Consider the following 24,026-nt stretch of genomic DNA (forward strand, 5'->3'; position numbering starts at 1 on the left):
GATAGACAGACAGACATAGTTACTTTCACATTTATAATATTACTATAGATTAAGAAGAATACACCACTTTATTTACTATCATCGTTAACTTATTATTACTGAAACAAAATCGATAAGTATACATAGGTTTTTGATATATTTATACGAAATATCGCTTCTCATAAATTGTTAACATGTTTAATAAAGTGTTACACGACGAAATTTATACCCTTTCAAAGTAAGAGAGCACTAAATCTTTGATTGTAGAGGGGACAGTAAATAAGAATCCATTTAAGATTTTACGTTGAACTTATTACGCTTGTTACCTAAAGTTTTTAGTTCAATGGACTCATGACTCATGTTTGGTTCAGAATATAATTTAGTTAATTAATGTCATATCATGATTTCAGATTTAATTTAGATCATTGCTAATAAGAGAATACAAATATCGTTTGATCAACGCACATTGAATTAAAAATAGTGATTAATATAAAGCCCAATAAAATAAACAGTTGTATTCTCGTAATTTAGGTAAATTAAAAACTCCCTTTGGAGAGCACCTATATCTAGCAGTAAAGTATTCAGTTCCTTCGAACTTGCTATGAAATTATTTTTGGTTGTATATTTTTAATTTTCGCTTTTCAATTATTATTTGAATTTTTTTACTTGCATTTATCAAAGTAAGTAATAAGTCTTAAAAGTGCGTCATTTATGTTCTTTAACTTCTCAATGATACTTTGGTGAATAACAGTACCGAGACGAAAGTCCAACTTAAGTGACTCATAAAAAAGAAATGAAACAAGACCGAGTTTACTAGAAATGACGACCAGTATATCTTGAACTCTACTTTTTCTTTGTTACACGACAGAAATACGATTGCGTATACAATATTTATGTTTAAAGAAGAACAATTCGATTAATCAAAACGATTGTTAGCTTAAAAATTTGAAGTATTAACCAATAAGTACGTAAATTAAAATATCGTAATCAATATTAGTTCATCGCTAAATCGTGAGAAACACCAATGACGTCACAAAGCTGCTGGTCGTTTCTATTTGTTTTTTTTCTGACCGACAAGCTGTGGTGCTAAGACCGGATGATGAAGTTTTGTACATTTTTTAACGTCATACTGTTCGAACAGTAATACGATCAATCTTGATACTGTATACATTTCTGTTAATATTAGCCCGTTCTGCGTACTTTTGACTTTCAAACAAAATCAAAGATAAAACAATGTTGACTAATACTTTTATACTATATTAAACTCTGCTTAAATTTTGAATATAATCATTTCAGATTTCAAAAAGGACTGGTCAGATCACGCACTTTGGTGGCCCACACGCAACAAATGGCTGTCCAGACCGAAACACACGCTGGACCAGTACGGAGTCCACGCAGATGCTGCACTCCACTTCACGCCGATGCACAAGCCTCTGAGAATACAGCTCCCAGACTTGCGATATATCGATTGTAAAATTGACTTCTCCATCGACACGTTCAGTGCTGTAATGCAACTTTGCAAAAGTCTTGGTAAGGCTTTACTAAAATACTAAATATTGCCTAACATATTCCCAAGGTATTTATTTACGGATTATTATTTATAGGAATACGGCATCCAGAAGAATTATCATTATGCTACCCTTTGGAACCGTCGCACTTAAAGCAGAATTATCAGAATTTGAAAGAGGCTAAAAAGATAAAATCGGTACAGGCCCCAGACACGAATACGTTCATTGCAGCCACAAGAGGTTCTTCCAACAGCTTGGATAGATCTCTGGCGTGTCCTGCTACACCACCGCCTCCTAGATCTTTGTCTGCTACACCCGTAGCATCACAACAGGTATACTCACAATTAGCTTTGTATAACTTTGAAACCTCAATGAATCTCATAACGTTACCAATACCAATTTATTTACCTTTTATCAGAATGGAACCCTGCGTCGCTATGGTGGCCATATCTACAGTACACAGAGCGATGGCTCTAGCGATGGAGGTTACTGCGGAACCCCGCCACGAGCGGCATCTCTCGACGCTTTAGATTCACTTGCGGAGTTGTCTTTGGCCGATTCTCCCCTTGAACCAGATAGCCAATCAAGGGAGTCACTTCTTACACCGAAATCCTTGATGGAACGCGCTAGAATGAACGTTGGGTAAGAATACTGATAATTAATCGAGCATGTAAATTCGAAATTTGTTTGGTCACGATATTAACTTTTTCCTCCATACTTTCTTTCTTTTCCAGCTGGTTAGATTCTTCATTGTCCATCATGGAGCAATATGTACGGGAATGGGACACCCTACAACTTCGTTTCAAGTTCTATTCGTTCTTCGATCTTACTCCAAGGGCTCAGGATGCATCCAGACTAAACCAGCTTTACCAGCAGGCTCGTTGGCAAATTCTCAATCAGGAAGTCCATTGCACGGAGGAAGAGATGTTACTTTTCGCTGCACTTCAGGTAAAATGTCTAATCATGTTGAACATATGAATTTCTTAAAGAATATTTGCTTCTGTTTCACTTGGTATAAGACTCATTAAATGTTTGTATTATTCCAGCTCCAAATTGAATTACAAACGCTAGCTGGTGGGGGCGTGGATGCGAATGATGGATCCCAGGGCACTGGAGCATCAGCGGCTCCGGAAGACGAAATTGATGCTGCGCTAAGTGAACTGCAAGTTCAACTGGAAGGCGGGCCACCAGCTCGACCAGATATCACGCATGTGCCCGAACTTGCTGGATACTTGAAGTACCGAGGGTGAGCATTCATGAGCTACAGATATTTACTTATTATCAGTATTCCTTAAAGAAAGTATACATAAGATTCAAATATAATAATTATATAAGACCAAAAGTCAATCCAAATACCAAAAAAACCGTAGATTTTATTAATTGAACTTTGAAATAATATCTGGAGCTTGGATTTGCTATTAGATTCAATCTTCAGGTACTTACCAAATATCACAAGAATGATACTGGAAAAATAAAGATACCAAAATTCCTCTCATGCATGGGGTTATAGTCAATCCTCAAGTGTCCATTATCTGCACGGTTGTATAAGGTTTTACCTTATTTTGAAGAAATGTGGTGTCTGCTAAGCAGTGGGACATTAACGGGATACTTTACTTTTACTTTACATTGCGTTATTGTTCATTACTTTTTACTTTGAGACTAATGGACTATCTTCCAAAAACAGGGACAGACCCTTGATATTTTATTTTAAAACGATCGTAGAGTTATGTATTTTTTAAATGATGAAATGAGTATTTATGTAATTAGATATTATGTATTATTTTGTTTAATTATTTTATTTTATCTATTTCCGTACGGCGGCGTGCAAAGGAAGTGTCACGGCGATAACTGTATGATCTCGTAAGACTAGTTTTTTACCCCAATCGACCCCTTAATGAGCATGTATCTCAATGACAGAATGATTAATGATAAATAAACTGCAGATTTACATATGCCATACTGTTTGTTCCATTATGTTTATATTGAGCTACAAACAGTGCTTGATTAACAAATATCTTTATATATATAACCCTATTATACTTAACTTGTATACTATTTGTTTTTACTTCCAAAGTTCTGATACTGAATCCATAATGACTACCATATATTATTCTAGACATTGACCAATTATGTCATGTTCAAATTCAAGGTCAAAGTTGACTTGTCTCTATTCTTGCCATTGTCTATGGTATAATAATACTTTATATATTTTTTTTGTATTTGTTGAACTTTAAGTAATTAATATGTAACATATTTTTTTAATATTTTTATTTGTTATTTAACTTTAAAGTTATATCTATATAACTTATATACTATAATACATTGTGGATTAATTTTATGACCTGATCATGCCCTGATTTATTACTTAAATAATATGACACTGCATTTCTGTTGTTGATAATAATTGTAAATATTTATGTGATTTTTATAGTGTTCTTATGTTATGTAATATTGTATATTAAGAAATATAATAAGGATAAGTGGAGGGTAGTCGTAGTAGTAGTAGGGAGGGATCTGTATGCTAAATGAAAAGAAGTTTGATCAGTGTATATTCGGCCTTAGTGGTTGATCATCTTAATGTCAATTAGTATGTATGTATGTTTCGCAATCATGTTATAACGTCTAAATTTATTTGTATAAAAGAGATATAAAATTAAGTAATATTCATCAATATTTGAAGTAAATTAAATATGACAAACATTTTGAAATATAGTTTTGTCATACATTCTTATGAAATAGCCTATGTCAACACATTAGAACGTGTAGTGGAGGCCTTATATGTGGGGACAAATGCATTGATGAAGGGCCAATTATAGAAGTCAGTTTTGATTCCGTTAAATTTCATAAAAATTAGTTACCATTTACGCCTTCGGTATCACAAAATGACCAAACTAGGAAGTGACATTACCGCTTACCTTTTTTTTAATGGCAAAGGTATTGCGCCATACAGCCTACTAATTCTAATATTAAAAAAAATATGTTATCTATATTTACTGTACGTCAAATGTCATCCAGACGCCAGCGCTTCACGCTGCGGGCGTACAAGCGCGGCTGGGTGTCGTGTCGTGACGGCGTGTTGCGCATACACGCGTCGCGTGACGCCGCCGCGCGCGGGGACACGCCCTCCTACGCCGTCGAGCTCCGCGGCGCTGAGGTACTGTCGACAATTATTTCTATGCTATTGGTTAGCGAGCCGATATGGCCCAGTGATTAGAGCGCGTGCATTTTAACTGATAATTGCGGGTTCAAAACCAGGTACGCACCACTAATATCCATGTGCTTAATTTGTGTTTATAATTCATCTCGTGTTCAGCGATGAAGGAAAACATCGTGAGGAAATCTGAATGTGTCTATTTTCATACAATTTCTGCCACTTGTGTATTCCATCAACCCGCATTGGAACGGCGTGTTGGAATATGTTCCCAACCTTCTCCTCAAAGGGAGGGGAGGCCTTAGCCCCTTAACCCAGCAGAGGAAAAATTATAGGCTGTTTTTGTTGTTGTATTTGTTAGCGGACGAGCATGTGAGCCACCAGATGGTAAGTGGTCACCACCACCACCACCAGCAATAGACATTGGCGCTGTTAGAAATATTAATCATTCCCTACATAGCCAATGCCAGAAAATTCAGCCAACCTTGGGAATAATGCTATTTATACTTGTACGCTAGTACCGACAAGCAGTAATACTTTTTATTTTTTAATTATGGTTCCATGAGTGAGTGAGCCCCTATAAGACACAAGAGATGATAACTTAGTTCCCAAGATTATTAAATATCTAAGGCGAGGTTAAAAATTCATACAGCTCTACAGTCTATGGAGTTGTTAATATATTAAAGTCAATAAATTATTAAATTCAAAGTTTTACAAATAAGTCCAAATTACCATATCATTATCAATTATTGTATTTTGATTACAGGTAACACCGGATGCACATCCAGCTTCCGGTCGATATGGCATCAAGTTGGAAGTACCCGCCGAAGACACGATGCATGAAATGTGGCTGAAATGTGAGAATGTAAGTTGACTTTGAACATTTTTAATTTAATTGCAAAGAGTGTTTCTTATTTTATATTTCTATACTGCAAGAAAAAGATAAACAGACAACTCGGGTCAAGAATACGAGTTGAGTTAAACTGATACCTTTATTAAAATGTGGTTGATGACTACATGTGTTTATGTTTCAACATTTGAAATAAGTTTCTTTCCAGTTCTTCTTTATTGAATTTACATGCTATGGTGTTGGATGTAAGTTTAGTAAAGTTGTGTTCTTTCCGGATCTTGGTAGAATCTACATGTTATGATGGTAGCTAAAAGTTTAGAACAGTTGTGTGTAATGTCAATTCAAAAGTGCTTATGAAAGCTTGCCTTAATAAAGTAGATTTCGATTTTGATCCCATTGATTGACAATTGATTAAACCATGTAAAAAAATAAACTTTAGTCAGTTTGTGCTTAATTATTTATACATTTATATGTAATAAATGTTATCAGTTAATAATAAATATATTATTGGCTCTAGGAGGACCAATACGCCGAGTGGGTGGCGGCCTGTCGGCTGGGCTCCCGAGGGCGCTCGCTGGCGGACTCGGCCTTCAGCAGCGAGGCGGCGGCGGTCAAGACGCTCCTCGCCCTGCAGCGGCCCCAGCCGGCTGCCGCGCTGAACCAGCACAGCTTGCCCCACCTCGATCACTTGCAGCCAGAAAACTACCTGGCACCAAGATTCCTCAAGAAGCTGAAGAGCAAGGTAATTAATCTACTTCAACTGTTGGGATTGATACAATATTCAATACACGACCAATTATACACATCACGACTTATTACTATTTTATTCCCAGCTAAAGAGCAAGGTAATTAATCTACTTTTCTTTATAACTTGAACTGTTAAGATTGATCCAATATCAAATAGACGACGAATTATACTCAATACTTATTACTATTTTATTCTCATAACATGTATTTCCAAATGTTGTTCCAAAAATATTGTTCTTGGGTGTAAGACGGAGATGGGCCAGTGATTAGAACGCGTGTATCTTGTACACACCACTCGACCTCTGTGGTCGAGTGGTGTGTACAACGGTTTTCATGGGTACGCCACTCTGAGGTCCCGGGTTCGATTCCCGGCCGAGTCGATGTAGATTACCATTAGTTTTCTGGAATTTGTGGTACCGTCGTTACTTCTGATTTCCATAACACAAGTGCTTCAGCTACTTACATTGGGATCAGAGTAATGTATGTGATGTTGTCTCATATTATATGTTATATCTTAACCAATGATTTCGGGTTCAAACCCAGGTAAGCATCACTGAATATTCATGTGCTTAATTTGGGTTTATAATTCATCTCGTGCTCGGCGGTGAAGGAAAACATCGATAAAAAACCTATATGTGTATTTCACCAACCCGTGGTGGAATATGTTCCAAAACTTCTCACAGAGAGAGTAGGCTTTAACCCAGCAGTGACAAATTAACAGGCTATTGTTTTTACAAGGAATTATAAGCCCACCTTTCAAAATAAGTAATCCAATTAAGAATTTCACATTAATATCTATTACTTCTGTTTCCCAGTTCACCCAACGTGTTTTGGAGAGCCACGCGAATGTAAAGGATCTACCGCTGTTGGAAGCGAAGCTGCAATATATCAAGACCTGGCAGAATCTTCCCGACTACGGCCAGACGTTATTCGTAGTGCGTTTCATGGGTCACCGCAAGGACGAAATCATCAGCATCGCTAACAACCGCATCATGCGACTTGACCCTAACACCGGCGACCATATCAAAACATGGCGTTTCAGTACCATGAAGGTTAGTATCAAAAACATTCAGTAATAAAAAAAAAGTCTTCTACTTTTGGGCAAAGATTTCCCCACTGCGCATACTGCCCTCATTCAGACAAGTCTAGAATATTTCACAAATTTTGTCCTAAACAGCGATTTAATATAATAAATGCGCTCAGAAAATTCAGCCAGATTTGCTCAGATTCGAATCTGTGCGATTTAAAAATCATTCAAGTATTGCTGCTATAGTGATCAGTTGAACAATATGAAAATAATTGTTCTTAAGTGCCATCTATTGGCAAGTTACAACAATACAGATACAATACATTATACATCTCTTATATAACACATGGTAGGACAAACAGTACCAACTTCAAACAGATATCAATGATAAAAATAGGTGGTTTATGTATAAAATATGTATGTACTTATTTCTTGAGTACGAGATGGCCGGTGAGTGGTTAGAACGCGTGCATATTAACCGATGATTGCGGGTTCAAACCCAGGCAAGCACCGCTGATTCATGTGCTTAATTTGTCTTTATAATTCATCTCGTGCTCAGCGGTGAAGGAAAACATCGTGAGGAAACCTGCATGTGACAAAATTCATAGAAATTGTGCCACATGTGTATTCCACCAACCCGCGTTGGAACAGCGTGGTGGAATATGTTCCAAACCTTCTCCTCAAAGGGAGAGGAGGCCTTTAGCCCAACAGTGGGAATTTACAGGCTGTTGTTCTTCTTGTTCTTTTACTTATTTCAGGCTTGGAACGTGAACTGGGAAATAAAACACATGATGGTACAATTCGAGGAAGGCAACATTATCTTCTCGGTTCAATCAGCTGATTGCAAAGTGGTCCATGAATTCATCGGGGGATACATATTCCTCTCAATGCGTTCGAAGGATGCAAACCAGACGCTTGATGAAGAACTATTCCACAAATTGACCGGTGGTTGGACGTAAGGTTTTATTGAATATGATGATTATTAATTTATTAACAGGTAACATTATCTGTAAAGATTATATTTTTTTCGGGAAATACAGCCTTGTATGCGTGCCTTGAATGTCTTGACATCCATTTTTCTGTAGCCTGGTGCTAAAAGGGCCTATATGAATAACCTTTACTTCTGGAAATCAGAATAAAAATAAACAGGTGTTGGTTTTTTTTGTATAACATATGACTTTTTGTGTAATTTTGACGGTATTAGTTAATAATAAGCTTATGTCACTGTGGCTGAAATATTTTTTTAATTATTTAAATGATTTGTCAAATGTTGTATTCTTAACGTTTTATTAAAAAAAAAGTACATTGGCCCTTTTAGTACCAAGTCATAGATTTGTAATAGTATTTTGGACAAGTTTACCACTATTTAAGTATTTTGATGTTAAAAACTAAACTTCAGCACAATTTTACTAGAATTATAAATAACACATATATGAAGGTTGTCTCAAAAGAGGTCTATGCATGAATAAAGTTATTTTTTATATCGATTTAATGAATAAAAAGGTTTTATCTTTAGACTTTCAATAACTAGATTCTAATGTAGTAGTGCTTCCATTTCAATATTGTTACATTGCCAAATATACTGGACGCAGATCTAATATATAGCTTCGATTTTCTACATCACTTTAATTTACTATACAATATTTTTAATGTCAATTAAAATAATTTTAAGTATCTTCATTGGATATGAGCTTTTATTTTCTAGATGATAAAGTTTATTTTAGCTAAGCTGCCACTTCTCATAGGTTTAAAAATCAATAAGCAAGTGCCATCACACGATATCCAACAAATTTAATGTTCATGACTACAATATGGTGCTTTATGATAAATAAATAGAATTAAATAAATACGAGTGGCCTTAATGTTCATAAGAGATTAATAAATGCTTTCGCTGATTAAGTTTATGATTTTATTCATTGTAAATAACATTAAACTAGGTTTACTCCAGTGTAACGTATATAGATGACAATTATATAATGATCGCTTGAAGATGTACCTATGAAATGCAAAGATATATTATTGTTGACTACTAGTCTCATTGAAAAGGCATGAAATGCTTATCAAGTAGAGATAATGCATGGTGAATATTAACAATATTACAACATATTATACAAATTATTGTACAAATGTACGTACAAGATTTAATACAAATTAAAATGTTTGTAAATGAATGTCAAAATAAATGTAAATTAATAACAAGGCTTTTTTTTATTGTCCCTGTTACTCGCTACGGTTCAATAGACAGACTTGAATATTAACTGATGTATGTTAAGTGATTTTGTCTATGGTGAAAAAAAAATAATGTGTAAAGTTGTACAGTCTTTATTTTTAAGGCAATTTCTCTCTTGCACATTAACTCCGTGGAACTTTATTTAAAGGGATTTTAACATCAGGAGTAGGAAGTTGTCTGCCTTACGCCCCTGCAAGTCCAGAGTCCAATTTATCCGAACATATTTATTTGCAGTCAAATTGGAGTTTAGGACTTTACTTCGTGTGTATATTTCTAGTCCTTGAGTCGATGTTTATGAGATATGAATTTACATCTAACCTTGGCTTATAAGCCATCATTTTGTCTTTGTATAGTTACAAAAATAATATTGAATCTAATGGGATCATACTTCAATAACAACCTCTATAATGATGAACTATAATAAAGATTCTGTTCAAATGACATGATAGTAGCTTTATTTACATCAAGGTTGTGAACATTTTTAGCCTTAAGCCATGTAGGCTTCATAATCAAAGAATAAATATAATCAAAGGTTCAAAAGATATTAAAAATACTTCATAATCAAAGGTTCAAAAGATATTATATGAATAAGGTCTTGGAAATGGACGTGGATAGATTTAGAGGGACGACCGAAGAAACGTTGGATGGGTGTATGAAAGACGATAATGGTTGGAAAGAGCATTACTCGTGTGATGCCGTCAGACAGAAGTATGAAGCTGTACTAGCCCTAAGTAAAATTGCCGTGACGGCGAATTGATGGAGTGGACATATCATATATTATACATTGTAGCGTTATCACGCTATTTTTATATTATATTTAATTATTATTTTATATCAAATTATTATTTTATATAAACATAGACTAAGTTATTCAATTTTACATAAGCTATCTGTTAGTGGAAGTCCCTTCAAAATCGGTCCAACCCTTCCAGAGATTAGCCTGAACAAATAGATAAACAAAATTTGGAAAAATTGTTATTTTGGTATAAGTAGGTACCGTTAATATACATATGCATTTAGTAAAAAGCCGATATACTGAAACATATACTCCAATTATATTATAAGTATAATGTTTCTATTGATAAATAAAAGTAAAATAATATGTCGAGCATGTCAATAAAATACATTTAAAAACTTTGATCATATATTTTTATGTATCCCTTATTATTAAAACAACGGTTGTACTTAATTATAATATAAACATTACTATGTTATTAATTTTTTTTTAATTAAGGACGACATCTTTCATATAATTGTAGAATACGAATGCCTCCAATCTCCAGGCTAAATTATCCTTGAGCATTAGTAGGTGTAACTAACGCTTGTCCTTACACAAAATATGTCTTAGTGTGCGTAAAATATTATTATTTGTTTATATGTTTAAAGCGAGCAAAAAAAGATACAAATTATATTATATTTATTTGTTAATGCATACCGATAAGTTAACATGGAGTCGTCATGAGTGAATAAATCATTCAATCAAATAGTGTCCATTCTATAAAAAGATAGATTATTGTAATCTGTTACATTAAAAGATAATTTAAATGAAATAAAATTCTCTTACAATTAAAATATGGTATTATTTTGCACTCCACAATACAGCGGATTTCATCCGCGTATTTTTTTCGAAAATTTGGAAACGATCAACCTTACATCACTAGAAGTCATTCATTCAACAGTTGTCAATGTCACATATATAAGAATTATGTTTTTCGATTTTGGTACACAAGTCATAATGTTAGTGTACTGCACAATTTTTTACTCTAGGTTTAGTAATTTTACATTTAAAGTATACTATTTTGTATATTATATGTATATTTAGCTAATATTATAAATGAGAAAGTAAGTTCGTAACGCTTTCACATCTTAATTATTCAACAGATTATCACGAAATTTTTCATAAATATTGTCAGGGACATAAAGGGAGGGAAGAGGACATAGCGTATCAATTTTCTCCCATATTCGCGGTAGTTGTTGTAGTTTTGTAGTCGCTGTTAACTAGCATTTCCATACATTGATAATTTTCTTTAAAAACGTAAAGGTATTATTACCAATATGACTATAAAATGAAAGAAAACCCATTTATGTACACATTATATTCATACTGGATCAGGATACCTTGCTAAGTATCGCTTATGATATTTGGATAGCTCTTTATACAACGGTGGAGCTGTCATAACTAATGAACAAGATCCCGCTACATCATTAACCCTCATACAATTGTCAGATTGTGTGAACAAAACCTTAGGTTTTTCGACTGTATGCTTTCCTTTGTATTCTTCTACTGTTAACACGTCACATTGTCCGCAAATAGTCCATGTAAATATATAAAGTGTCTCACCTGAAAGAAAATTAATTATTTCAGTTAAAATTTTGTCAGTAACAAAAAAAGTAGTAAATGGTACATTATTCCGCTAATTATTGTTACCTAAATTGCATATGGTTGCTGGTAGACTAGAAAAATAGGTAATCAATTGTAAATTCTTATCAACACCAGGCATAAACCTGTATAGGTTACTGAAATAACCTTGTATACAATAAATGTATTCTTTACAAGATCTGATGCAACTCATTCTCATTTCTGTGTCTACGACTTTCTTCCATTGGTCTGAGGTGCCCGAATCTTCGTGACAATATATACTTTTCTGTCCTGCAGCGTATACTTTGTTGTTATGTGAACACAATGCAGGATTTTGTAAAGCATCTGGCATATGTGCAATTTTTCTAAATGATCTTTGTTTTAAATCATATACAATGGCTGTATCTAGTACTACCCTGAAATTAAAGAAAAAAAAGCTGTAACATGATTTTATAATCCTACAGGAATTAATAATTTTACCCCTTTAACCTTTTGTGATTTACAGACTTAAATGGGGCTGGCTAAACTACACCTAGGTATAACCATTACAGTTAATGAATATTGCAGATATTTATAAAGAAATTTATAGATTATTTAAAACTTGACAGTCAGTAACAAAGGTGTCAAATATCTTGTATGAAACAATTATGTACAATTACTTTTATGCACTGTTTAAAGGTTTAGTTTTGCTGCCTTCTTGCAAATTTTGAAGGCTGCATATAATTAAATAACACAGAAATACATTTTTTTGTTAAGTACTAACCTAAACCCACCCACACCTCCAGCAATGTAAAGTGAATCTCCAATAACTGCCAGGCCCGCATGTCTTCTCTGTGGTAGAATAACACCATGCCTGGTCCACTCTTTCCTGAGTGTGTCGTAAACCTTAATGTCTCTCATAAACATACCCGTGCCTCTGCCATGCTCACCACATACTATTACAAGTTTTGTTAAGCCCCAGGCTACAACACTCCAGCCCCATAAATTTTTGTCAGCAACTTCCAACCATTGTTCGAAACCCCTGCCTTGATAATAAGTGTACATAGAGTGTGGTAGCAATTCTGGTTTACCATCTTTAAGAAGCCATAAAGGTATGACTGGTGTGTACTGCAAACATCGAGTCTTACTCTCCTTTACAATGTCTAAAGTTTCAGTCCAAACTCTCTGTGTGAACTTTTCACATAATTCATCTTTCTGCTTATTTAAAATTGTTTCTGATAAATCATGTTGATTAACAGACAATTCATAAAGTAGGTCAATTACTTTAGCTGCTAAACTGTTTTCAAATCCTTTCATGCATTTCTTTATTTCCTCCAAGTCTTCAGTCGTAACTTTTTTCATGTCTAAACAACCAATAATAACAAGGAGCGCATCGGCTCCAGTTTCAGTGTGGAATATCCATTCAAGGCCAAAGTTAAAAACTTCTAATTCACTCTGTGTGTCTAAATAAGGATGGGATAAATACCAAGCGAGTTTGTGAATATTAGGAACATACTCTGGCTTCATGGACTTAAAGGAAAATAATCCAAAAGCCACACAATACTTTTCTAATTTTGGAAAACAGGATATTTCAGCGATATCCATTGTCTCCATCCAATTGGATTCACATGTTCCAATGTCTAAAGTGTATTCAATTTGTTTTATTAACTCTGTTATTTGTAAAAAGTTGGCTGCAATTGTGATGTCTTTAATTGTCGATAAAGGATATACAGAAAGATCTATTAAACCAATTTGCATGTAGTGAAGTATGATACTCATTGTGTTGGGATCTAACATCTGGAATTAAAATATATATAATTACTGACCATATTAGTATTGTTTTAATATTTTATTTATAACTAATAATTACATACATCGATACATATTTGTTTTTGTTCATTTTCTACATAATTTCCGCTAAACATTGCGCGAAAATAGTCGCTATGTTCACACAAAACATCTTTTTTTACTTGGAATACTTTATCACGTATTTGTAAAGTAATTTCATCCATATTTATATAATTTATATATACAGTATAGCTATAACGAAAAGATATTTCGTATTTTTGGCACTTTAATTGTTTTTAGTTTGAAGTTTGATGCTGGAAAAAGTGATGATGTTATGTCAAAACCATATGACAATATACTATCGTTCATCAACCCTACATCAATACTCATATGATATATCAAACCCCATTTCAAAAAGTTTTTTTAACTAGTTTAATAGTATTTTAAACTGAAATAAATGGAATTGATTAAATAAAAATATTATGCATTTCATTAAAATAATACGGTACAATAATATTTGATGTTTTGTGATTACACCACCGACATCTACATAGTTAAGCCTAATATATTTATAGATGATTAAAATGTTATCCCAGGCCTATTTAAGACAATTCCATGTGTGTCGAAGCGATTTGTGATTTGTAAATGTCTTGTTTTAGTGCTTTATGCATCAGGTTTGATTGTTATTTTTAAATTTCTTTCAATAAAAAATATTGAAGAAGCTTTATAATAGCAACATTCTTAATAACTTAAGTTATGCTACATAAGTATCAGGTTTCGGGACTGAATTTATCTCACTTTTTAATTGTTTTGTATTGATTAGGTACGGATAATTGTTTGATTGATTATAAAACGGATATATATTTGATTTGACTATTCAAACAATAGGGAAGATGCGATATTTTTATTTTTGTGTTGCATTTAAAGAACTCCATATAGGATAGACCACAAGTATATTAAAAATTAGAAAACACTGTGTTTTTGTCTGAAGGAGGAATTTCATTTTACGAATTAAAATGGAATTTGGATGGAAGCAGACTCCAGATTCGTCTTATCACCTTGAAACCACTTTTATCTTAGTTGTGTCAGAAGATCCAGTCAAAAACCACTTATTTGAAAACTTTGTTGAAGTATCGATAGTCCGTTTTAAATTTTTACAACAAAAGTATCTCAAGGGTCGAGAAAAAATACATAAGTATGAAAGCCTCTGACAACAAGTACGATCAGTGGGCTAGTGACAGACAGCAGTGACGTCATACGAAATACAGAACCGTTTTCGCGCGAAAATTTAAATTGACATTTTGAAACCGCATTTTTTGCAGTGAATTACATTGTTTTAGATTTTTAATATCCTCTATCCTATGTGGAGTTCTTTAAAATAAACACAAAAATAAAACTATTGCATCTTCCCTATTATTGTTTAAAAACATAATTATATCAAATATAAACCTTACAGTGGCCCTTTTTATATATATTTTGTATTTGTTTGCCCGCTTACTTACTTTTGTATTATAAAAATTGGATTGCCCTACCAAGGCCAACTCAAAATCTTGTGGCTGAATATCAATTCACCTACAACATTTTCGGTATGTATAAAGTATCGTATGTGGTGGTCTAGGCTTGATCACTGGTCATAGCTTTACCTTGTGAATACGAAGCGGAGAAATTAAGACCAAATTTAGATTTTTTCGTCTCTAAAAATAGAAACATAAAAAGTTTTATTGAAATAAAATATTTTTCACATCAAATCATGTACTTTTTTCTAAATAGTAATAGCTGTACGCATTTGATTTTAACAAAAAAAATTGTAGAGTAAGTTACACCTTATCATATCAGTCATCTGCAACTAAAAGTTCCGTCCAAATCGGTCCAGCCGTTCCAGAGATTAGCCGGAATAAATTGAAAAACAGGCACACAGACAAAATTGTAAAAAATGTTATTTTGATATATGTACCGTGTATAAATACATATGCATTGATTAAAAAAGGGCTTTTTTAATATTACAAACAGATACTCTAATTTTTTTTTTAATAATTTAGTATGGATTTGTTAAAAGAAAATAGTGATGTAAATTATAAGTCTAAATTTGTTACTTTCAATGTTAAAAATATAAAACGGTCGGTAGAATGTGTAAGGAAATTATGTATGCAAATGGATGTGATAGCACTTCAGGAGTCATGGCTTTTACCTGATGACATACCCTGGCTAAGTATGATCCATAAATATTTTGAGTACGCAGGTAAGTCTTCTATAGATACCACAACGGGAATTCTAACAGGAAGGCCTTATGGGGGCATAGCACTACTATGGCGAAAAAGATTATTTAAATCGGTTTCAGTGTTAAGCTGTAACAGTGTGCGTTTAATGGCTATAAAAGCAACTCTTAGCTGTAATCGAACAATAATTTTAATAAATGTTTATATGCCAACTGATACGACCGAAAACCTTGTCGAATTTACAACTTGCTTAAGTGAAATAAGTGCTATCGTGGAAAATAACAACTCAGAGGCTGTATATATACTAGGCGACTTTAATGCTCATCCAGGCCGACCGTTTTGGAAAGAGCTATGTAATTTTTGTACGGACCATGTTTGGTTGTGTGCTGACGCGGAGTTACTGGGAACTGAATCGAATACTGTTACATTTATAAGTGACATTATAATAGCAGTAGGTGGCTGGATCACTGTTTGGTTACACGCTCAGCTTGGAACACTGTAGTAAATATTAGCGTAGGTCAGGATGTGTATTGGTCTGATCACATGCCGCTTGTGATCGAATGTAACTTAAATATTATTGCTCCTAAGGTAATAAAAGAAGTGAATGTATGTAGTAACGTGAAGTGTGGACATCGATCCAAAACACAGATTGACCAATATCAAACCATTTGTAATATCAAATTTAAACATTTTCTTCTTCTTCTTGAGTCTTTCGATCAGTGTGCAGATAAAAGATGTAACGATCAAAATCACAAAAAGGAGCTTAATGTACTATATAACAACATTGTGCGTATCTTGACTGAAGCTGCTACTGAAAGTGGTGAGCAGGTTAGATCAGCTGTTGAAAAGGTTGAAAAGAGCGGGCGAATAATTGGGTGGAACAGGCATGTTCAGAGGGCGCACCGGGAGGCTAGGCATAAGTATCAAATTTGGTTGTCAAGTCATAAACCGGAGTCGGGTAGAGTTTGGAATGAGATGCGAGAATGCCAAAAAGTATTTAGAGGCAAATTAAAATGGTGCCTAAAACATCAAGACCAAATAAAAATGGATATCATCGCCGCTCACAGATCATCCGAAGATTTTACTCGATTCTGTAGAGAAACAAACAAATTGAATATTAGACCGAGTTCACCGGTGACTATATCGGCATATAACACGCCTCTAGAAATAGCTAATATGTTTAGGGAAAAATATAAAAGCTCCTCGAAAGACCGCCATTCTAAACCTAAGGTTAAAGATGATGGTGGGGTGTTTAGTGTAGTAAACGTAATGAGATTCTCTGCCAAGGAAGTTGCGGATACTATTAACGGGATGACTAGAGGTAAATCACCAGGTCATGATGACCTCAGCATTGAGCACCTCAGGCATGCTGGGAGTCATCTACCGAGAGTGCTTGCGACTTTTTACTCGCTCTGCTTAAGTCATTCCTATTTACCCGCGGAAATTATTAAAACAATAGTGGTACCAATACTGATGGATAGGACTGGTGATGTATCTGATCATGGGAACTATAGACCCATACCGCTGGCCACGGTTATAGTTAAAGTACTGGACAGTCTGCTGGACAGGCAACTTGACAAACATCTTCTTTTCCACGACGCGCAATTTGGTTTTAGAGCTGGTCTCTCCACCGAGAGCGCCATAGTATGTCTGAAGCAGATTGTCCAGTATTACACGGATAACGTACTACGGTGTATGCCTGTTTCCTTGACCTTTCCAAGGCATTCGACCTCGTAGTGTATGATGTGCTTTGGAAAAAGCTAGAGGATGCAGGCATTCCATCGGAAATACTTCACGTCTTTCAGTATTGGTATGAGAACCAGACTAATTGTGTTAGGTGGGGTAAGATTCTATCCGAGGAATATAGATTGAATTATGGGGTTAGACAAGGCGGGTAAACATCTCCTAAGCTATTAAATCTATATAGCAACGAATTAATCTCAGAACTTAGCAGTAAACAACTAGGGTGTAGTATCGATGGGCTTATGGTCAACAACTTAAGCTATGCAGACGATATGGTGTTATTAGGTCCCACTGCCGGTTCAATAAGACAATTAATTAGCTTCTACGAAAAGTACACAGCCAGACATGGTCTTATCTACAATAGTAAAAAGAGCGAGTTTGTAAGCTTTCAGGCCCGCGGAAAAAAGATTCCCTACGACCCACTTATCCTCTTGAATGGAGCTCCACTCAAGAGAGTTAAACAGTTTAAATACTTAGGCCACTATGTATCTGAGGACCTGAAAGATCAGGTTGATATAGAACGTGAGCGCAGGGCCTTGGCTGCCTTGGCTGGTTTCAGGATACTAATTGGACTGCTGAAATACTGTAGTGAGTCAAACATATTTGCGCATGCCAGAGTAGATGACTTTTATGCAGTGGTTCAAAAAAAGACTGCTTCACTGCTATTTAGGTTAAGAACCAGTCCAAATAGTATTCTGAAGACGCTATGTGATAAGTGGGATGGAAAAATGTTAAACCACTTTATCAAAGTGCTTATTTATAATTGCTAAATGCTAATTTGTATATAAGGATTCATTTGTTATAATGAATTTTAATAAGGATATTTTGGAATTAAATATCTTATTAAATTAAATTATATTAATATTGAATTATATTTGAATTGTATTTATAATGAATTAAAATTGTTACTAACATAGGTATAAGGATAATGTATTACTAACAAGTGGGCCAAAGATGCCTAAATAAATCAAATTTATTTATTTATTACGTCTTAAGATCGTCGTTCACGTACGTTTCTGTGGCCAGGCTGAGAGGTCTCGGTCGATAGATATTCGAGAAACTATTGGAATTTCCACTTATTGGAATTTCGGAAGCCATATTAAAAGTGAAATAAGTAGTTAACTGTAACAGTGTTTTAATATAAATAACAATCATAAATATAAATACAATCTAAGTAATGCATAAGATAGCTGAGTTATTAGCAAATCACATGAAATATTTGAATCTAGGGTTTGTTTCTATATTTCCTACTTCCATTGGATACAGGTTATAGGTATTTATTACACTAATATATCTAATATTTTATGTTATAGCTGTAAGTATCTTACTAGCAGGTAAAGGCCTTTTTTCTATAGACGAAAATTGGAAATGATTGTTATTTATTTCACCACGCTGCTCCAATGGATGTTGGTAAGATTATGTATGATCGTAGAAAAACACATAAGGTTGATACTGAACTAAAGCCTGTCTTAGGGCCGCAGGTTGCCTCACGACGTTTTCCGATAGACAAATGAAGGGCAGGAAAATTCAATTGTTGCTATTTAATCTCGGCTGTTGAAATTTATCGCTAACTCGTAATTGTTCTCTTAAATACAATTAACTAAGCATTTTTCTTTAATTGTACTAAATGATACAAATAGAAGTAAATTAGTTCTTTAGAGGATCATCTAAGTTTCACTATTTATCAATTTTTAATAAGATATGGGTATGATCAATGATATTCTAATAAACAGATATGTTATACCCATACTAAACAACAGACAAAAGTGTTCCGCGCCGGGGACCGTTTATTTTACATTTCGTTACAAGAAAAAAGGATAGCCTGATAAAAACAATAAGTAAAAGGGATAACTAGATGTTTTAATTACGCTAAACGTATTATTACATAATTATGATGTATTATAACGAATTACTGGTATTATTATGATGAAAACGACTAAAGGCAAACGTCCCAATTAGGACGTTTTCTAGTCTTCACTTTTTGCGCTTTAATGACATATCTGTTTACTAGAACAGCATTGGGTATGATATTAAAAGTATCAGGTCTTTATAAAATGAAAAAAAAAAAATATTTTTCAATGAAGATTTTCCCTTAGCAACAGAGCAATCTGCTTGGTTACTGACCATTTATTATTTCCATCCGAACGAGAAAATCACGTTATTGATTCTTTTTTTTTTAGTTCATTGCCCCGGGTGACCCGTTTTGGCGGGACATCTTTGAGTCCTTTCAGAGCAAGTAACTGTATAATAATCGCTAGTATTATTTATCTCTTAATACTCTAGTATATACGTATTACTTTTCATATTAATTGATGGAAATTATAGTAAGCTCATAAAAAGCCACTTTTACATAGGCAATTTATTACTTTTTTTTACTACACTTTTTTTACACTTTGTGGTAGGGCTTTGTGCAAGCCCGTCTGGGTAGGTACCACCCACTCACCAGTTATTCTACCGCCGCTCAGTATTGTTGTGTTCCGGTTTGAAGGGTGAGTGAGCCAGTGTAACTACAGGCACAAGGGACATAACATCTTAGTTCCCAAGGTTGGTGGCTCATTGACGATGTAAAGAATAGTTAATATTTCTTACAGCGTCATTGTCTATGGGTAATGGTGACTACTTACCATCAGGTGGCCCATATGCTCGTCCGCCAACCTATTCCATAAAAAAAACTAATATGATAGTTTAATAGAAGTTTCTATGGCGAAGGTGACAGGACTACTGTATGCAGAAGGTCAACCTTTTATGGAACTTATAAGAGATATTGGTATATCCTCAAGTGGAGCTGTTGATGGTGTTTCTGAAAGAGGAAATAAAAACGACAAGAAACGATCGTTAAAATCGTTTATTTGACAAGAAGTAGTTTATAAATATCAGTTTCATATAATTAAATAAAATCCTCAAACCTCTTCATCTATAAATAAAACAAATAGTTTTACAATAATAATATAAACTTGTACAGTACAATGATCGTTTCTAAAGAACTTAATATTATTCGTTGAAAAATATATTATTGTACATGTGACAAATTGTTAATAATAAAAATGTCAGGAACATAGGTATCATATATATATTTATACATTGATAAATAATGTATTCATGAAATTTAAAATATTGCTTTAAAAATAAGTAAAAAGAAATGTTTATAAAAAAACAGTTGTATAAAAAAAGGTTTATAACAATCGTAAATACCTATGCTCCAAGTGCTTGTGACGTCATTACACTCGAGTTTGGACGAAATCTTTCATATAATATATTGGATAGGTTTCAAATACCTACTTCGATTTTATATGTATTTTAATACATATTGTTAAACATTTTCTGACCAAACTAAGGCGCATAGGGACCTCTAAAACTGAGGGATCAGGTTTATACAAAATTAGGGTTGTATATTATTATATTTCTATTGTTTTGATATTCATTTTTGTAACTATATTAATCATTTTGGATTGTGTTTATATGTGTGGACGGTAGATCACTATATGCCAATAGACCTGAACCACTCATTCGAATGAGTTAAATCTAAAGGTTTAAAAGCAATTGTCGCCAATTGAGTTCATTATAAAGATACGAGGAAAAGGAAAGCCTCCACATTAATGAATATATGAGATGTGATATAATTCAAAACAGTTGTCAACTCGAGCGTAATGACGTACATGCAAAGATTAGTTGAAATGTCTTCCAACCTGCGATCACAAGGGCCAGACATTCAACAGAAATGTAATTAAAACCCTATCATTACTTACACACTAGACATAATTAGATTTGTTAGTTAAAATGACTGTTGAAAATACAATAATTATGTCGCTAAGAATTATATCTTATGTAAATGGAAGGATTTTTATGTTTTCGAACATTTTAGTGGGAATTTTGTGACTTGAGCACCCTAAAATGTGAACGAAACGTCGATTTAAAAATGAAATTTCAATGCGATTTTGTATTCTAATGTATAATTTACATGCAAAACTCGAATTTCGTGTTCACCTTTTTTAGGTTAGGAAAGGATAACAAGAATACTTTTTAATCTTATTCTTTACGTCTGAACAAAAAAAAAAGTTTAAAATGGACAGTATTATTATAACAATATGAGGAATATGTTGACTGTGATGTATTTGATGGGCGGATAAAGTTATACTTAAATATAAGACAATTACTATAAATAAAGACTGCTTGAAGGCTATTCATCTACTTAATGTTAATATCTTAAAAAATATTAGGATTCATTCACAATTTACAATTAAACCTAAGGACATGATTTAAAATTTACAAAATATCTTTACACCTTCACATAACTGGTTTTATACAAATGGGAATTCACATTGCACTATTAATAATATTATACTTGTAAACAGTTAAGTAAGTATTGTTGAATTGTTCAAAGAAAATATATTTCTACATATCCATTAAGCTTTGTTTACATTATAATTATTTCAGAGATATTCGTAATTGAATGAGTCATAATTTTATTTTTAATCTATATAAATGAGAAAGTGCTTTACATTCATTATTTTCGCGCTTAGCAAACATGACAAACGCTAGCTAGATTTATCATATAGAACAAATTTAAATGTTCCGTTTTTTAATTTTATAATCTGGCTATTTTTTTTTAAATCTTGAAGTAAATGTCACAAGCCGTACAGCCGTACCGTACAAAGTGTAAACAAAGCAAAAATCTTACATAACTTTTTTTTAATTACTATGTAACCCTCAAGGTTTTATGTCAATTATTATTATTATTTTTGTATAATTTTGTTTACACTTTGTATAATCTATATATAGATACATAATAATCTATATATAGATACATAAATAGAGCCTCGAAGTTTTATAGTGTAATTTAATTGTTTCTAGTTCTGCTAATTAATTTTATTTTTAATCTGGATTTTAATATTTAATTAAACATGAAAATGAGTACAAATTTGGACTTCATACATTTTTGTACATGTTTCGTATCTATAAAAGTATATACAACTCAAATAGCAAATCATTAGGCCATGTTGAGTATGATTACTGTAATTAAGACACAGGTAATAAGATACATTTAATTAAGGCGTCTTTTTAATATTCTCGAAACATTTTAAGCATATTTTCGTTTAAAATAGTCATTTGGTTTACATTTTATCTCTAGACACAGTACAGTATAAATCACAATTTGAATAGAATATTTTATTATCTGTATTTAATTTAACATAAGTGAGATAGAGAACATCTACCGTAGTATGTTAAAAAGAGAAATATGTACGTTTCTCAAAATATCCTTTCAAATAAAATAGTCCCCTCTCACACTTTTTTCGTAATAATGTTCTATGTATGTAGAGTTTCTTTTTGATTTAACAATTAATGCAGCTCTATGTATTTCTATAGTCTAATCAATTGTTTTTATAATCTATACAAAATGACGTATTAATTTTTTTTTTTTTATGAGAGACTATAAGGGAATATAAAAATTATAATTTTTTATCAGCTACATAGATTTTTTAAATATGGCCGATTAATTAGGACGAATGTTTTTAACATTTAACTCGATGATCGAATTTAAATCTAAGAAATGTGATGCAAGATTAATGTTTGCTAAAATTATTTTTTGAAAAAAAATATTACTGGCCTTAAAGTTGGATTAAATTTATCTTAAAATATTTTTCATTCAAAAAATTCAGAGCTTGTATTGACTAGCTACATGACATTTCTGGAATCCATTCCAGTTGAGCTGCTAGCAGTTTCTATTTTGACTATGAAAACCGTTATGTCTTTTAGTGTTACAACCAATTTAATAATTTGATTTGGACAGAAACATCTGTATATGTAAGAAAAATCTTAGATGATTTCTAGATATTAAAGTATGGGACACAAAATATAAAATGTTCAAAATTAAACCATGAATTTAATTTATATTCTTATTTTTTTTGTAGTATTTTTTCAGTATCGCAAATATTACTAGAATTCGTCCAAGTATTCATTTGTAATTGAATGACTATACTTTCATAATATTACTAAGAAATATAAAGTAAAATTAACTTTATTGAAAGAAATTGAATATACAGTTAGTCCTCTAGATACTCCAACATCCGGGCAAAAAATGTTTTTTTTTCTAGCATCACTGATTGATTCTTTTTTTAAATTCAATCAGTTAATCTGTCACAGATACACACACTGTATTAAAAAAAATCAACAAGATATTATAACCTCTTGCGTTATTATTATAAACAGAAAAAATTAAACTATAGATTTTTAATGTAGCTCGCTTATTTATCTTTATATTAAACTGAGATCATTTGAATCGAATCACAATATTTATCGATACAATAAATTTTGAAAAAATGGAATTATTTCGGACGCGACAAGAGATTTTGGATGGAATATTACGTAAACAGTAAACTACTCTACTAATGTATTTTATTTAAAAGACAAAATTTTATAAAATACACTCAACCTCGTAATTTAGAACTTTT

At 32.9% G+C, this 24,026-nt stretch overlaps 2 protein-coding genes across 2 annotated transcripts in view; one reads left to right on the forward strand and one right to left on the reverse strand.

Annotated features, from left to right (window-relative positions):
• The window catches only part of LOC124538226 (unc-112-related protein), a 30,929-nt gene extending 21,467 nt beyond the window's left edge, over positions 1 to 9,462 (forward strand). The window contains exons 2-11 of the mRNA XM_047115209.1: positions 1,274 to 1,509; positions 1,584 to 1,819; positions 1,906 to 2,129; positions 2,222 to 2,435; positions 2,534 to 2,733; positions 4,503 to 4,641; positions 5,405 to 5,503; positions 6,006 to 6,230; positions 7,051 to 7,287; positions 8,021 to 9,462. Coding sequence (XP_046971165.1) covers positions 1,274 to 1,509; positions 1,584 to 1,819; positions 1,906 to 2,129; positions 2,222 to 2,435; positions 2,534 to 2,733; positions 4,503 to 4,641; positions 5,405 to 5,503; positions 6,006 to 6,230; positions 7,051 to 7,287; positions 8,021 to 8,221 — 2,011 coding nt within the window. The 3' untranslated portion in view covers positions 8,222 to 9,462. The remainder of the gene's footprint in view (positions 1 to 1,273; positions 1,510 to 1,583; positions 1,820 to 1,905; positions 2,130 to 2,221; positions 2,436 to 2,533; positions 2,734 to 4,502; positions 4,642 to 5,404; positions 5,504 to 6,005; positions 6,231 to 7,050; positions 7,288 to 8,020) is intronic.
• A 2,097-nt stretch (positions 9,463 to 11,559) lies between these two features.
• On the reverse strand, positions 11,560 to 13,937 carry LOC124538470 (kelch-like protein 40b). The gene is made up of 4 exons (XM_047115544.1): positions 13,705 to 13,937; positions 12,615 to 13,627; positions 11,921 to 12,267; positions 11,560 to 11,833 (listed from the first exon to the last, which is right to left on the reverse strand). The coding sequence occupies exons 1-4, from the start codon at positions 13,840 to 13,842 to the stop codon at positions 11,592 to 11,594; spliced, it is 1,740 nt and encodes a 579-aa protein (XP_046971500.1). The 5' UTR covers positions 13,843 to 13,937; the 3' UTR covers positions 11,560 to 11,591.
• Between the last annotated feature and the right edge of the window lie 10,089 nt (positions 13,938 to 24,026).

The sequence above is a fragment of the Vanessa cardui genome, chromosome 20, assembly GCF_905220365.1.
Source record: "Vanessa cardui chromosome 20, ilVanCard2.1, whole genome shotgun sequence".
NCBI classification, from domain to species: Eukaryota; Metazoa; Arthropoda; class Insecta; order Lepidoptera; family Nymphalidae; genus Vanessa; species Vanessa cardui.

Excerpts from the sequence above, each read along its gene's own strand:
- LOC124538470 (XM_047115544.1), bottom strand. The coding sequence starts at position 13,842 with ATGGATGAAATTACTTTACAAATACGTGATAAAGTATTCCAAGTAAAA. Across the intron at positions 13,628-13,704 it reads AAAAACAAATATGTATCGAT|ATGTTAGATCCCAACACAAT; the intron begins GTATGTAATTAT and ends TTTTAATTCCAG. Across the intron at positions 12,268-12,614 it reads GGAGGTGTGGGTGGGTTTAG|GGTAGTACTAGATACAGCCA; the intron begins GTTAGTACTTAA and ends CTTTAATTTCAG.